The 15,980-nt window shown below is 54.6% G+C and overlaps 1 protein-coding gene across 1 annotated transcript in view; it reads left to right on the top strand.

The window, feature by feature from the left end:
* The first annotated feature begins 385 nt into the window (after nt 1–385).
* The window catches only part of TGM2 (transglutaminase 2), a 33,521-nt gene continuing 17,926 nt past the window's right edge, over nt 386–15,980 (top strand). The window contains exons 1-5 of the mRNA XM_080813236.1: nt 386–516; nt 3,516–3,695; nt 8,550–8,792; nt 12,709–12,827; nt 15,453–15,581. Coding sequence (XP_080669362.1) covers nt 507–516; nt 3,516–3,695; nt 8,550–8,792; nt 12,709–12,827; nt 15,453–15,581 — 681 coding nt within the window. The 5' untranslated portion in view covers nt 386–506. The remainder of the gene's footprint in view (nt 517–3,515; nt 3,696–8,549; nt 8,793–12,708; nt 12,828–15,452; nt 15,582–15,980) is intronic.

Here is a 15,980-nt window from a genome sequence, read left to right on the forward strand (position 1 = left end):
GTGTGTGTGTGTGTGTGTTCTCCATCCGGGACAGACCTGACTGTGGATCCGTGTCTGTGGGTCCAGGTAAGCTGTGTCCTGGTGAAGCTCTGTGTCTGTACCTGCCTGTGTCTATTTCTGCGCCTCCATGTCTCTGTTACCTAAAATCTGATTAGGTGTCCAGGTGTGTCTGTGGGTCCTGGTCTCCTTGCGTCGCCCGGTCCGTTGCTGTCCCAGCCTTGATGTCTGTCCGCTCCCGCAGGGGGCGCCCTCGCCCAGCGGCTGTTCGTTCCCTCCCTCCCTCGGGCTCCTGCCCCTGGGGGCACCCTAACTGAGCGGAGAGCGGTCCCAGACTGGGCAAAGGTGGCCCCACCAGGTCCCCGCCTTCCACCACGGCCCCGCCCCCTGCCGCCCAAAGCGGGATATAAGTTCACGGCTCTCTCAGCCCGGGCAGTGCTTGCCTTCAGTGGTCGCACTTGGAGGGTCCAGCCACCAGTCGGAGGAGGAGCAGCTGCCACCACCTGACCATGGCCGAGGGTGAGTATCAGGCTCAGCGCTGCCACCACTCGGGCGCCCTGCCCCTGGCCATCCCTCCCTGGTCTCAGGCGTCCTGCCTGGGAAACACCTGGCCAGGGGCTGCTCAGTCCCTAAGTCCCCCAGTTTGGGTGCAACAGGAAGACTGGGCTGGGTGAGGAGCGCCTGGCTCCCAGTCCCCGCCCAGAGCTGGGCCTTTTACTTTCCCCATCCCCAGGGCATGATCATTAACCCCTGCCTCCCTGGATCAGATGAGGCAACGGAATGTGAAGATGTGTTGTAAACTGTAATGTACTGGGCTAGTGGACCATTGTCACTTGTCCTCAGTCAGATAGTGGGGATGGGTCCCAATCAGGCTGTGCGGAAGGGTCTGGCCTGGCCTCAGAACGCTTAGTTTTGGTTAGTCCCTGCCAGCTAGAGAGGCGTGCGCGTTCTCCCTAGTGGTGCCTGGGAGACTGCTTGCCTCCGGGGCCAGAGAAGAGGTTCCAGCACCCTGCGAGGGACTGGCCTGCGAGCAGGCGGGTGCTCTAAGGTCCCTCCAGCCCTCAAGTTCTGCAACTCTGGTCTTGGGCTACTTGTTGACCCTTAGTTTCCCCTCCTGTAAAATGGACAGCCCTGCAGGTCTTGGTACCTCCATGAGGGCCAAGAGGAGTAGAGAAGGGATCTGATTAATTTCTTACCTCCTCCTCCCACTACACACGGGCGCGCGCACACACACGTACACGGTGGCAGCACTTCTGTCCCAGGGGAGGGATTTCTGCAATGGGGAATGTCAGTGCCCAAATGCGCTGTACCCCCGTCCCGGTTAACTCTTGGGTCAAGTCCACTTGAGATGGCCTCGGCAGCCTGCAGCCCCGTCCAGGGGACAGGGAATGTGTGGGGACAGGGAATGTGAAGAGGGTCGCGGGGTATGTGGAAAAGGGAAGAGAGGGAAAAACCTGTGGACCTGCCTGACTTGCAGTGTGACCTCAGGCCACCTTAGTCCCCATCTGGGATCTGGCTCCCCAACACAGGGGCTCAAAAACCAGCTCAAGGCTGGCTGTCATGGGTGACCTAGGTGGCCACTTGTCTACAATGCGTTTTCCCATCCCTGTCCCCAGGAGAGGCTCCATGGGGGCTAGGGGACCCTGGAGGTGCCGATTGTCTGAGTCACCTGCCCTAGTACCATGGTGGCCACTTCCTACAGGGGTCCCACTGGCCTGGAAGACTGCAGCTCCTTTCTCAGCGCAGAAATCCTAGGATCCTAGAACTCAGTGTTTCTGCGCCTTTGGAGCTGGTCATGATTTCTGGCAATCCTTCTTCAGATGATAGTCCAAGAAGGCACCCCACCTGCCCCAACCCAGAAACTGACCATCTCACGATGTCGGGGGGCGGTCTCTTAACCACTTAAGCTTTCTGGAATAGAAGTTTCCAAAAACAATGTTTCCTTACCTCAGCAGGCCAGCAGGAAGCTCTTTCTGGTGGCTCGGAGGTCTCTCCCGCTGTGACTGCAGAGGGGGTCAGCTTCCTCAGGCCTCCTCCCACGCTCAGAACAACACAGGGGTGGGAGGCAGGGGAAGGAAGGAGTGGGGGGTTGGTGAGCAAACCCTGAGCTGTGAGTTAGGTGGTTTCCAGCTCAGGCTTCAGACTCCGCAGCCCTGGATTCAAATCCCTACACGGGTGCTTGCCGTGGGACCTGGGACCACAGAATATTTCCCTGTGCACCGGGGAGCTGGTGATAGTACCCATGTGGGTGGAGAGGCTGTGAGCTTTAAGTAGAGATAAGCCATGTCAGGGTCCTCCCTCAGCAGTCACCAGGCACTGTGGGATCTTCCACGGCAAAGGCCAGGGGACTTGAGTCAATGTGTCCATGGAAGGACCCATTTGCTGGATGACTTTGAGCAAATCCCTGCCTCTGGCCTCACGCAGTTGGACCACGTACTCTCCAAAGACCCCACAACGCTGAGAGTCTACCTTGCCCACTCTCCCCATGCTGCAGTCTTCCTAATCGTGACCCTGAGCTTGCCAAGATTTATGAGGTTTGTACCTCCCTCAGACCTCCACCCACCCCACCACCCCTGCCTCCGCCCTGGTCTTCAGCTCCCTCCAAAACTATAAGTAGAGCTTTCACATATCAGACTTCTGCCCTGGGCCAGGCCTTGGGGAAGGGGTGCCCAGCATTCTCTCCTAGTCCTCACAGGAGACTTCTGAGACTTCAGAGGAGGTCCAGAGAGGGAGAGAGACCTGCCCAGGATAACACAGCAGACCAACAGGACCAAAATGAAGGTCCAGAAGACTCCAAACCCCCTGCATTTAAAAAAAAAAAAAAAAAAGTTTTTATTATGGAGAATACTGAACATACATCAAAGTAGAGAGAAGTTTAGAAGAGTTTTTTAAAAATAAGGATCCAAGTAGGCCGAAATGTCTCTTCAGTTGCTCTTAACTTATGGTTTCTCCCCTCAATGATTTTTTTTTCCTTGCAATTTGTCAAATTGTATCCTGGTTCTCCATTGAACGTGTTCCTCAGTCCTCCGTATTTCCTATAAATTGAAAATTGAAACTAAAAGGCCAAGCCTGTGTAAATAACCTACGCCACATACTGCTTCCCACCTCATTTTTAACAAAAGGACCCTTTCATAAGGACAGAGCAGCTTGCGTTGAAGAAAGCTGGTGACGGGCAAGGCAGCAGGCTGAGCGGTTCGCAATGGTCCTGGGGACGGATAAGGAAGGTGACACCCGGAAAGGGGACTTGCCTGAAGTCACACTGCTGGAAGGTGGCAGAGATCTCCCCCACATGCCACAGTGGGCATGACCTTGTGATTGAGAGTTGGGGACATAAGGCCTGGTTAGCCCCAGGGTGGCAGGGTGGGGTGGGGGATTGGGAGGGGGTAGGACAGGTAGGCATTATTTAGAGAGGGCTGACTCCCAGATGACCCTGGGGATCTCCACGTCCAGGGAGCCCCGGGGTCACAGCCGTCTGAGGGAGGCCACCACGGCTCACACCCCTCCCACTGTCTCCATAGATCTGGTTCTGAAGAATTGTGACCTGGAGCTGGAGGTCAATGGCCGTGACCACCACACAGCCGACCTGTGCCGGGAGAGGCTGGTGGTACGGCGGGGCCAGCCCTTCTGGCTGACCCTGCACTTCGAGGGCCGAAGTTATGAGGCCAGCGTGGACAGCCTCACCTTCAGTGCGGTGACTGGTGAGTCCCTCCACCATCCCCTTGCCCTGACCTGTTCTGTGATTTCATGGCCCCCTGACAAAGGGGCATGGGGCTCCATTCCTCTTTGCCCCCTGAGGAGTTCCTAGCAGCCACTAGCCCATTTTACAGATGAGGTAATTGAGGCCCAGAGCGTGGAAGGGGTAATGCCCAGGCCACCCAGTCTCATAAACAAGCGGGCTGGACACCCGGGTTCGGAAAACCCGTTATCACCAAGGAGTGGGGCTCAGCTTCCGACCACAATGGTCTATCAAGGTCCGGCCCGCTGTTCCCCACATCAAAACAGCTTTCAACTCTTATCAACAGCTACTTCCCCAAATCCACATAACCCGACCAGGCCTCTGGCTCTGGCCCACGTTGGGTACCTCTGGGTGGTAGAGAAAACCTAGCAGGCTCCGTCTCTCTGAGAGGACAATTTTGTGTTCCCATAGTTCCTTCTCCAGGCCTCGGTAGGCTGCCTCAGGCTTGGGGGCTGACAGACCTGGATTCTGGTACAGACTAAACTGCCCACCCTCTGTGTGACCTTGGACAAGTTGCTTAGCCTCTCTGTGCTTAAGCTTTATCCTGTGCAAAGTACTCATGGTGGAGGGTTGTTAGGGCAGAAGGGCCTGACATGGGAGATTGCCCTGTAGATGTTAGCAGCTATCGCTGCACTTGCTCTGGGGCTGGGGTTGGGGTGGGGGTGGTTCCAGCGATGGGTGAAGGGACAGTGAGGCCCCAGCCACCCTATCCCCGATGCCCAGTGCCCAGTCTTCTTGGTTTGCCATTCCTGGGAAAGGAGCCTTGAATGCCGAGTCTCTGGATTGGGCTTTGGGTGGGAACCACTCCCTTGAGGTCAGCTAGGGGCCGCCTGGCTGGGACTGGGCTGGAGGGTGAGAAAGGCCAGTTCTTTCTGAGACCTTCACGGGCAGAGAGAGCAACAAACAGGCTCAGGCCTGTATTTACCTGGCAGCCCTTTGATAAAGCTTATCGCTAAGCCTGCAGACTGGCCACGGATATCCACCCCATGCCTTTCCTCCCTCTCCCTCCCCTTCTGGCAGGGATACACCCACTCTCCAGGGCTGGCCCCCCTCACAGACAGCCAGCAGCTTCAGGGCCCATTTTAACTGACCTGAGGAGCCTCCAGGAGCTCTGATCTTTCTAGCCTCAGTTTCCCTCTCTCTAAAGTGGAACCCTGTGGTGCATAACAGGATACCCTGAGAAGAGTCAGGCTTGGGATGATGAGAATCACAGCACCTATAGAGCACCTGCTGTATGCATGCTCGTCCTAAATCCTCCCATCTTGGAAGCATAAGAAGACCCCATTTTACAGATGAAAATACTGAGGCTCAGAAAGGTTGAGTTACCTGCCCAGGTCGCATAGTGAGTTAGGGACGAAACAGGATTCAAACCCCACCCCCAGCGTTGAAGTTTTCCTTGCTACAAGCTGACGGCAGGCACATTGACCTACTTACCATGAGGGCCATCGAGCCAGGCCTCAGTTTGTTCCTCTGTGAAATGGAATGGTCGAGGAGTTGCCAGGGGGAGCTACCTGTGAATTCCGCCTTCTTTCACTTCTTTCACTCTCAAGGCATTCCCTTTCTTCTCCTCCGTGCATCTAGGCAGCCTGCGGCTCAGTAATTAGGCCCTAAATTAAGGTTGGGTGGCCAGCTGCTCTTCCCCCACTTAACAACTCATCTCCGTTCTCCAGTCTCCACCGACTTATCTCAGACCCAAGCCAGTCCGTCCTGATCACCTCCAGAGCCCCGGCGGACAGTCTGGGAAGGCATTCCCTCTCTGGAAGCAACACAGCTTCCGTGTCTGAGTTACCACGACTCTCATGGAGCGGGGAAGCCTGAGGGACAATACCAGGAAGCTGGGCCTTTCACCTCTAAGCCTGGCTTGGATTAGCACCCAGCCCCGGGCCTGGCCTGGCCACCCTGCTCTGGTGCCAGAACATTCTAGCTTGTAATCAACCTGTACTACCTCTTTAGGGAAACTGAGTCCCAGAGAGGGGAGAGCGCTGGCGAAGGTCGCTCAGTGAGCAGAGTGTGCGGCCTGACCCTATATAGACCGAGATGCTGTGTATTTTGCCCAGAAGGTTGGAGACCTGGCAGGCTCTGTCATGGGGAACAGACCACAGTGCTCTCTTCGGCAGCACATATACTAAAATTGGGGAACAGACCACAAGAGACAAACACCGAGACTGAGGTCAGCATAAAGAACCTTCATGAGGCTGATAGAGGGCTTTCCTCCAGAAGGTTTCCCTCATCCACTCCCCCAACCCCACACCAACGGTAGTCTAGGAGAGTCCCCAGGACTCCTGAATCTCCAGGTCATTTAGGCCCAGAGGGGTCCCTGAAACATCTCTGGGCCCATAAACAGTACCACGTGGAGCGGCAGCCAGTGAATTTTCCGAGCTGGCTTATGTGAGCAGTGGTGGGACACCTGTCCTCATGCCCCCTGCCCAGGGCCCCTTGGAAGAAAGGTGTGTGTGTGTGTGTGTGTGTGTGTGCACGTGCGTGTGTGCGGCTGCCCCAGGATGAAGAGAAGGGGGAATGTGTTTCTTGACCTGTCCTTGAGGGTGGTACGTCAGTAATGACAGTGGCCGTGGGACCCAGCCCGGGCTGTTACCATGGTGACCAGATCCTTGATTCTCCAAACAGGGACGTTTCTGAGAATGAAGGAACACCATTAAGAATTAAGCTGGGGCCATGTCTGTAAACGGAGATGGTCCCCGGCAGACTAGGCCATGTGGTCCCCCTGACTTGGTCCCTTTCAGATTCAGTTTCCCCTCTCTGTAAAGTGATTCAGCTGAACAAGGCAATCTCTACATTTCACTCCAGTCCCCAAAATCTGTGGTTTGGCTTGCGAATTCTGACTTTTAATGGTCCCTTTTGGTGATGCAGAGGAATGCTCGTGTATCCTGTGTAATTACTGTTTTAGTCAGTGTTTGGAATGCTTTCTACAAAGTCTCTGACAGTCCTCTGAACTGCGTTAGAACGTGGGAGTGATGGTAACAAAAAATAGTCATTTACTGAGCACTTATTTTGTGCCAAACACCGTGCAATGTAACTCCACCTTTTTTTAAAAATAGATTTTATTTATCAGATAGAGAACACAAGCAGGCAGAGAGGCAATCAGAGAGAGAGGGGGGTAAGCAGGCTCCCCGCTGAGCAGAGAGCCCGATGCAGGGCTCTATCCCAGGATCCTGGGATCATGACCTGAGCTGAAGGCAGAGGCTTTAACCCACTGAGCCACCCAGGCGCCCCTACCCCCACCTTTTTAAGCTTTACAGTGACCTTATAAGGAGGTATTTGTAACTGCCTGTAACTGACCCTATTTTACAGATGAGCAAATCGAGGCACAGAGAAGCTAAGTAGCTTGTCCAAGGTCACAGAGCCAGTTTGAGACCTAGAATCAGACCTTCCCAGGCATGTGGTCTAAGCCTGTTTTCTTCTTTGATGAGAAAATTGCAGATCAGAGAGGCCTGCTGACTTAGTCCAGGTCACACAGTGCTCAGAGCCTGAGCAGGAGAACCAGACCCTGGCTGCCTCCCGGGGACCCAGTGAGGCCCAACTGCTCAGGAGCATTTAAAGGCTTACAGCCAACTCCTGGCACCCAGACAGGGCCCTGGAGGCCTGTGTCATGCCTGTTAGCTCATGGTTATATTTGGGCCTGGGCCTGGGTGGGGCTGGAGGGTTGGGAGGAGGGGCAGAGTGTGGGGAGGGAACCCCTCAGGGAACAGGCCCCCATATTGTCCACAGCAGGTGGGCCGGGCTACACGGAGAGAGATGGAAGAATAAAAATAAACTTTCCTGGACAGCCGCCCAACTAGGCAGAGAAGGTTCTGTTTCTCCTCTCGGCCACCCAAGTCCAGAAAGGATGACCAGCCCCTCCTCGCCCTCCCATGACTCAGACCTGCCTGCAGAGGCAGGGCCTTCTCCTCACCAGACAAAGCAACCAAGCTTGAGGTCGGCTCCCTCTCTCACGGAGCCTTCAAGACCCCTACAAGGAAGCACGGGAATGAGAGGTGCCACGGAGGACAGCCCAGAGCCTAGAGACCTGGGCTCAGACGCTAACTGTGCCCCAGACCCCTGGTGCTATCCTTGGGAGACCCTCCCCTCTCTGAGCCTCAGTTTTCCTACCTGTACAAGGGGTCTCAGGGCAAGCAGGAAGTGCCAAGGCTGTGAGGTGGGAAGGGGATGGTGATGACCCCTCCTTGGAGCTGCCTATGGAGACACAGAGGCCAAAAGTTGGAGGGAGCCAGGGGGAGACAAACACCTAAAGGCTGGACAGGACAACACCCCACAGCAAGGGGCCTCTCGGATGGACTTCCGCGGGGACATCGGAGGACCGAGGTCCTATCCTGCTCAGAGTCTGAGCTGGTTCTTCTGAAAGGGAAGGCTGCTTCCTAGCAGGGAAATCATTCAGGTGGGAAAGGGGATGGTCCCGAAGCATTCCTGTTTGTGCTACGGGTGGACACGTGGAGCCCAGAGAGGGGGAGGGTCTTGTGCACAGTCACGGCCGCCCAGACAGCCCGACTGAGACCCTGCCCCGGGTGGAGCTGTCCCCTCTCCCAGGAGAAATCCATCTGGTGCCTGTGGCTTTTTCCAAATTCTCGAAAAAGCACCGCACCAGGCTGGGGTCCGATCCTCACTTTGTAGAGGAGGAAACCAAGTCGCAGGGAGATGATCTCTTGCCAAGATTTCCTCAACAGTCAGCAGCGGTCAGCAGCAGAACCAGGCCTCCAACCCCGGCCCGTGGGACCCCCCCCAGCCTGCGCCCGGCCCCTCTGCCGGGCCGGCTCCCTCCCTGCCCACGTCTGGCTCACGGCCACGGCCTTTTCCCCATCAGGCCCAGCCCCCAGCGAGGAGGCCGGGACCAAGGCCCGCTTCCCGCTGTCCAGCGCCGCAGAGGAGGGCGCCTGGACGGCCGTGGTGATGGACCAGCAGGACGGCGTCCTCTCACTGCAGCTCAGCACCCCGGCGAACGCCCCTGTCGGCCTGTACCGCCTCACCCTGGAGGCCTCCACCGGCTACCAGGGCTCCAGCTTCGTGCTGGGCCACTTCACTCTGCTCTTCAACACCTGGTGCCCAGGTGAGCCGTGCTCTCTGTGGAGGGGGGACGCGGGGAGCTGGGCAGGGCTGGACCACCCATGGGTGCCACGGACAGTGGCGGGGGGCAGGGATGGGGCCGAAGATGAGGGAAGGCCCCTCTGGGCGGCACCGTGCTCCCGCCTCACAGGAACCTTGCCGTGTCCTGTTACCCCCCCTCACATCCCACGGGAAGAGACAGGCACTTGGAAGCAAAATGCCTTGCCTGAGGCCACACAGCTGCCAAGCGACCTCACCCCGCATCTGAGGCGCATGTGTTCCCCGAGCCCTGTGACCTGGGCGTGCCGGTGTCTGGGGTTCACAGTCCCAGTCAGGAATGGGGTGCCCAGGGGATGCCCGGGGCCGCGGCTCCACGCCCGGTTCTGGTTCCTGGGGCTCTGTTTGAAATTTCACCAGACTGGCTTGGGGAGGGGACACGGAGGGAGACAGAGGTGGAGGCGGAGGGTGGCCGGAAGCGGTGGGCAGGAGCAGTTAGGTGACCCAGCTGCCTCCTCGATGCTTCATCTCAACAATCCCGACTGGGAGACTGTCAGTGTCCCCGCAGGGCTCGGAGAGGTCTAGTGGCTTCTGGAAGCTCCTCAGTAAGTGGACAATGCTGGACAAAACTAGCAGGCTGGCTCGAGGAGGAAGGGTGTGGCAGCCCCGGCCTCAGTTTCCCTCTCGGACTAACAGTGCAGTCAGAACTGTCTCCTTCTTGCTCCTGCGTAGTGAGGCAGAGAGACAAGCCTTGTGGGTGGGCCCCAGCCTGGGAATGGGGTGTCCCTCCTCAGAGCTGGCACCCAGCCACAAATTCTGGCCTCTCCAGCGTCAGACAACCAACTCCTTCCTGGGACGCTGCTTTATATTTTTCTTCTCCATTTTGGGGCATTTTATTGAGAGTTGAGAGAATTTTTTATTTTCTCTTTCATATATTTTGGCTTGTATTTTTAGTTATCTCAGTAAGACATGAGGATGTCCTCTTCCTAGAAGCTTTAAGCACTGTAGGGAAACAGCTCCCACTTCGACTGTCCTTGGGGAGTGGGATTATTAGCTGTCTTGGGGGACTCATCTCCTTAGGTTCCGGTGTATATTCCTGGAGACATTGCCGCCTTAATGGGTTTCTGTGTCCCTCTTAAACACAAAAGGATCCCACAGTACACATCAGCCTATGACTTATTTAACGTTTCCACTCTACCACACATCCTGACGATCTCTCCACATCGGTGTGCGTACACATCTGCTTTTTCTTTTTTTTTTTGAAGATTTTATTTATTTATTTATTTGAGAGCGAGAGAGAGAACACAAGCCGGGGGGTATGGCAGAGGGGGAGCCAGAGGGAGAAGCAGACTCCCCGATGAGCAGGGAGCCCAATGCAGGGCTTGATCTCAGGACCCTGGGATCATGACCTGAGCCCAAGGTAGATGTTTAACCAAGCCAACCAGGCAGCCCTGCTTTTTCTTTTAAAGAGCTGAGACACGGGGGCCCCTTCCCATAGTCACAAGCTTTGGCAGACCTGCTGCCCCTCCAGAGGAAGGGAAAAAGGTCTCTTCCAATGGCTCTTGATTAAGCCCGGGGTTCTGCTCCCCGTGCCCAAATTAGGGTCTGTGCCCGGCTCTGAACCATCACTGGAGCCTGGAAGGCAGTACTGTGTTCAGCCGGTCTGGGCTCAGCTCTGGAGCTGGGATTGAGCACAGCACGCCCGGAGTGGCTGAGAGGGTAAAAACCCCAGTAGGAAACCAGGGTCCCATCAGCAGAGGAGGGGAAGGGCACTCCGAGAAGCAGCCCACAGGTGTGCGTTGACTGTGGGTGTGCTCCTGCAGGTGCTGTGAATCGCCCAATAAACTTGTGTACTTTTTGTAAAAAAAAAAAAGAGCTGAGAGTGCCCTGTATCCAGCCAGTGTGGACCGTTCATTGATCTGGCCTTCTACCTGGGGGACATGAGGTCGTCCCTAGGGCATCCTTACAGGAAGGGTATCTATGAAGCACCCTTGTTCACACACCCTGGGGCCACATGGAATGGTTTCTCGGGACAGAAGCAGCCTTGCCGGACCCCAGTGTAGACTTGTTTGGATTTTGTCAATCTACAGAGCTTATGGCTAGAAGGCCGTCTGGCCCAGGGAGCAGGAAGAGGCCAGTGTCCCCTGCTGCTCACCAACATGGCAGGGTTTCAGAGCTCAGGGAACAGGGAATGAGGTTCTGGGGATGTCCCCCTCCTCTGGCCTTTCCTCCAGCCCTGCCCCATCCCCGCCCTGCGGGTTGGGGTGGCTGTCAGCCAAACAGCACAGTGACTAAAGTGACCCACATCCCAGGGTGGGAACCTGGAAGGGGGAGGTGGAGCTGGAGATGCAGAGGCAGGAAGTTGGGTTCGGTGGGGGTGGGGCTGCTGGGTGGGAACACTGCTGTCCCTCTGGGACCTGGCCCTGAAACCAGACCCTTCTACCGCTAGCTCAGTGAGGACAGGAGGATAGGAGGGAGCAAGCATGAAGTCTGTGCGGGACCTCTTGTCCCCAAGGCTGCCACCTTGACCAGCAGAGCTGGGGGGAGGGCACCGTCTCTGCCACCTGGGTCAGGGTGGGGACAACACTCTCACCCCAATGACAAAACACCGTGGGTTTTTCTTTCTCTTTCATTCTTTCTCCTGCACCATCAGCTGACTATAGTTCATTTGCTGGAAGGCTGATTTTTATCTGTGGTTTGGGGAGCCACAGTGCAGGGTCTAGAAAGCAAAAAATGCTCGGCCACTTCCACACTTGCTTTGCTCTGTGCCATAAGAGGGGGCCCGCAGATGGGCCTGACGGAATCTGGAGGCCCAAGGGCCCTGAGCAGCTGCGTTCCAGGCCAGTGCCACTGTATTTTTAGGGACCCATAAAAATGTTTTAATTTCTTTTAAAATCAGAAGAAAAAAAAGAAAGTTTAGGTCAGAGAATATGTTTTAATATGTAATATTAATATATTTGTCATCATACCAGTGCAGTCATAAAATTTATTATTATTATTATTACTTTTTTTTTTTTTTAACTGAAGAAGGGGCCCACTGAAGTAAAAATGCCTAGGGCCCACCAAAATCACAAAGTGGCTCTAAATTTCCTCTTCCCAGCCTCAGTTTCTTCACCTGTGAAGTGGGGGATGGTAAAGGCCAGCTTGACATTTGACCCTCTGCCATCTGACCCCGATGGTCCCAATCCTCTTTTCTGTGGTTGCCAGCCATGGGGAGCTAAGTGCCATCCCAGCAGCTGTCCCTGTCCTGTCTCTGGTCCTCTGCTTAGCAAGTCATTGCACCAGACTCTAAGTATCTAAATCTTAGTCATTTCTCAAGGCAGCAATCACAAGTCACCACCTCTAGGGTGCCCTCCCTGACCACCTCCCCCACCACTGGACAGGACCCCACTTCCCCTGAGCCCCAGTGACCCTAGCAAGCTCCTTCTCACACTGGCTCAGGGCTTTAGCTTCCAAAGCCCCCTTGCAGGTCTGCATCCCATGTCACCCTCAGGGAAGACAGAGAGGGGGACGAAGAAGGAGAAATGATCTCCCCAAGGTCACACAACAAGTGAGGATCAACTAGGAGATTCCTGACTCCTGTGCTCCTTGATCTCTTGGGTGGGCATCAGTTTTCCTACCTGTAAAATGGTCTTTCAAGGTCCCTTTCTCATCGCACCCTTGCGGAAATTAAATGTAATGTACGTCATATGCTTATCACGGGTAAGTGTTGGAGAAATGGCAGCCACTGGTAACACTAGCCAAAAACACCTCATCTCATGGGTATGGGATTATTAATGAATGATTAGCTTTTCTGATTCAAAGATAGAAGGACCTCTGAGACTCTGACCTGGCCCTGGGTCTTGGCACCCTGGTTGCCGTGTCTTTGGGGACCCTGCAACCTGCCAGACCCAGAGCTGAGGTTCCCTCCTTCCCGCCCCCAGCGGACGCTGTGTACCTGGACTCAGAGGAGGAGCGGCAGGAGTATGTGCTCACCCAGCAAGGCTTCATCTACCAGGGCTCGGTCAAGTGCATCAAAAGCATACCTTGGAACTTTGGGCAGGTAGGGCCACATCCTGCCCTTCCAACCGCTGTGGGCCCCCTGGGTATGGGGCCCTGGATCCAAGGAGGTCAAAGCTGCAGATGTGTGCTCTGGTCTCTGAGCTGCTCTCCCCATGCTGTCAGGGATTCAAGGGCTCTGGAGTGGCTGGAGGATCAGGGGAGGGGTCCAGGCCAAGCCTGAGGTCCTACAGCAAAGGATTACCCTACCCACTGTGGGAACAGAAGCCCCAGATTCAAAGTGGAAGAAGAATCAGGAGAGCGTTTGGGAATTGTGGGGTTGGCAGGTACTCCAGGAGGGAGAAAGGGAATATTCCAGGCCATATACCAAAATGATAGAAATGCTATTATGTGTGCTGAGAGGAGGTTTTATACTATTACCCAGATCGGTGGCTTTCAAACTTGAATGTATCTATAATCACCAGAAATGTGTGTTAAAATGCAGATCAGGGAGTCCCGCCCCTAATTTCTGGCTCAGTAGGTCAGGGTGTGGGCTGAGAATTTGCATTTTGACAAGTTCCCAGGCAATGCTGATGCTGCTGATCAGTGGTCGTAGTTTGCAAACCACTACCTGTACCGGTTAGCTACTGCTGAATAACAAACAAGCCCAAAATGTGCAGGCTTAAAACAACACCTATTTATTATTACTTACAAATCTATGGGTCAGCTAGGGCGTGGCTGCCTAGGCTGGGCTTGGCTGACCTTTGCCAGATGGCACATCTCTGTTCCATGCGGTTCCTCATCCCCCTGCAAGTCAGACCAGGTTGGTCGTTCAAAATAGGGCCCTTATTTCCTCTGCCATCCAGCCTCCCATGACAATTCTTGAGATAGTGCTGAGAAAACTCACAAATCAAGAGTCGTCACACTTCTTCCTGGCCCTGGTGTGTTGGGGGGTGTTGGCCTTTTGGGTCAAGGTTCACAATGAGACTTTTTCCCAACAGCCCCTGGGGTAGGATTTCCATATGCAGGCCCCCAGAGTCCTGCCCTGGGACCATAAGGAAGTCTTCCCTGTGTGGGGATACTAATTGCAAGAATATCTGCCCAAGAACCTATCGCCCGCTCTGGGATGTACATGAAATGGTGGTGTGGGGGTGGGGGGTACAAAAAATACATCATAAAGTCAATTGGCTCTTATTCCCAGTAATCTGTATTCCCCCCTGAGAAACAGAACAAAGCCAAATCCTTCCTTTCATTCCCCGAGTTCCTGTTCTGTGTCCAGGCTTGTGTTGAGCCATTGAACACAGTCCTGGCGAATCTTCCAGAAGCCATCAAAATCCAGAGTGATAAGACCGAGAGGAAGGAAGTGAATAACTGTGCATGGGAATCAGGGCAATTCCTGTCGTAGGCAAGATCTGAGCTGGGCAATGGAGGAGGTGGAAACATAGTATACAAGGCAGAAGGAACTGTCTGAGCGAAAGCTCAGAGGTGGGAGTTTATGTTGTGCTTAAGAAGAATTCTATAGCTCAGGGAGCGCTTTATGTCTGAAGGAGTCCCAAGAGATGAAGTGGGAGAAGTCACCAATGTCCGGGTTGTGAATGTCAGGCATATGGCAATAGAGAGCCACAAAATGGCTCAAAGCCATTAAAGCCTGGTTTGGGACAAGACCGCAGAGATGAGTAACAAGTTACTGTTACTGGTCAGAGTGGTCAGAGACGTAGTCCAGTGTAATGGGACAAGGAGGGAGGGCCCTACTTTTGATAATGGTAACATTTGAGTTGCAAGGATAAGAAGGTGTGAGCCACACAGAGAGTGGCAGGAAGAGCATTCCAAGCAAAGGAAATAGTAAGTACAAAGGCCCTGGGGCAATGAGTGGTGATAATGAAGTCTGAGATGGGGTGGAACACAGATTGTGAAGGGCCTTCCTTGCAGGTCACAGGGAAAAGTCTAGATTTTATTCTAGGTGCAGTGGAAACAGAGGAGATAATTTACCTCCGTTCCAATCAGAATAGTGTATTGGGGTGGAAGGGGTTGGGGGTAGAGAGGATTCTCATCAGCTCTGCAGGGTGAGTCAGGCCTTAGGGGAAATGAGATATTTGGCACAGTGGAGATGGGGAAGGGGCAGTGGCAGGGCCTGAGGTGACTCTGAGGACAGGGAAGCCCCAGGGACACTGTGGGTTCTACTCCACATTCCCAGGACTCCCCCACCCCCCAGCTAGGCCCTGAATGCAGGCACATCCCTTCCTCTTTCTCACAAACTCAGCATTGTTGTCCCCCCTCCCCCACCCCATCCTGGGCCAGGAAGATCTGGCATCACAGAGATGGGGCAGACCCAGCCCAGACTTCCTAATGTGTGAGATGAAACAGAGAGGCCCTAGGGGCACCTGGGTGGCTGAGTGGGTTAAAGCCTCTGCCTTTGGCTCGGGTCATGATCCCAGGGTCCTGGGATCGAGCTCCGCATCGAGCCCCGCATCGGGCTCTCTGCTCGGCAGGGAGCCTGCATCCCCTTCTCTCTGTGCCTGCCTCTCTGCCTACTTGTGATTTCTGTCTGTCAAATAAATAAATAAAATCTTAAAAAAAAGAAAGAAAGAAAGAAACAGAGAGGACCTATAGCTGCAGGGCTGCAAGGCAGGCTTCCTGGAGGAGGTGGCTTCTCATTTCCTGCATCTTTCTCTTGTTTTTCCCAACGCAGTTTGAAGATGGGATCCTGGACATTTGCTTGACGCTCCTGGACATGAACCCCAGGTTCCTGAAGGATGCCTGCCGTGACTGCTCCCGCCGGAGCAGTCCTGTCTACATGGGCCGGGTGGTGAGTGCCATGGTGAGTGAGGGGCTGTGCCCCACTCCAGGGTCATGGCCCATTGTGGGTCCCAGTAGGGCCCCCCACCTTCCCGTGATGATGGAGGCCACACTCCACACTGGGCTTGGTTGGGGGGACCCAGGAGATGGGGAAGTCTCAGCTGAGAGAGCTTGTATTTGGAAAGACAAGATTTACACAAATAAGGGTAACGTCATGTGGTCCCTAAAAGCAATTCATCTATTAATTCACTCATTCAGCAAATATTTATTAGATATCACCTGTGTCCTAGGCACTGGAGAAACAGGTAGGTGTAAGGCATGTATGGTCTCTAACTTCATAGAGCTTATATTCTCGTGGCTGGGTGGGTGGGTGGGTGGGACAAAACAGACATTGACAGAAACGCTGAGGGAATGTGTCATA

Source organism: Martes martes, assembly GCF_963455335.1.
Source record: "Martes martes genome assembly, chromosome: 9".
In the NCBI taxonomy this organism is placed as follows: Eukaryota; Metazoa; Chordata; class Mammalia; order Carnivora; family Mustelidae; genus Martes; species Martes martes.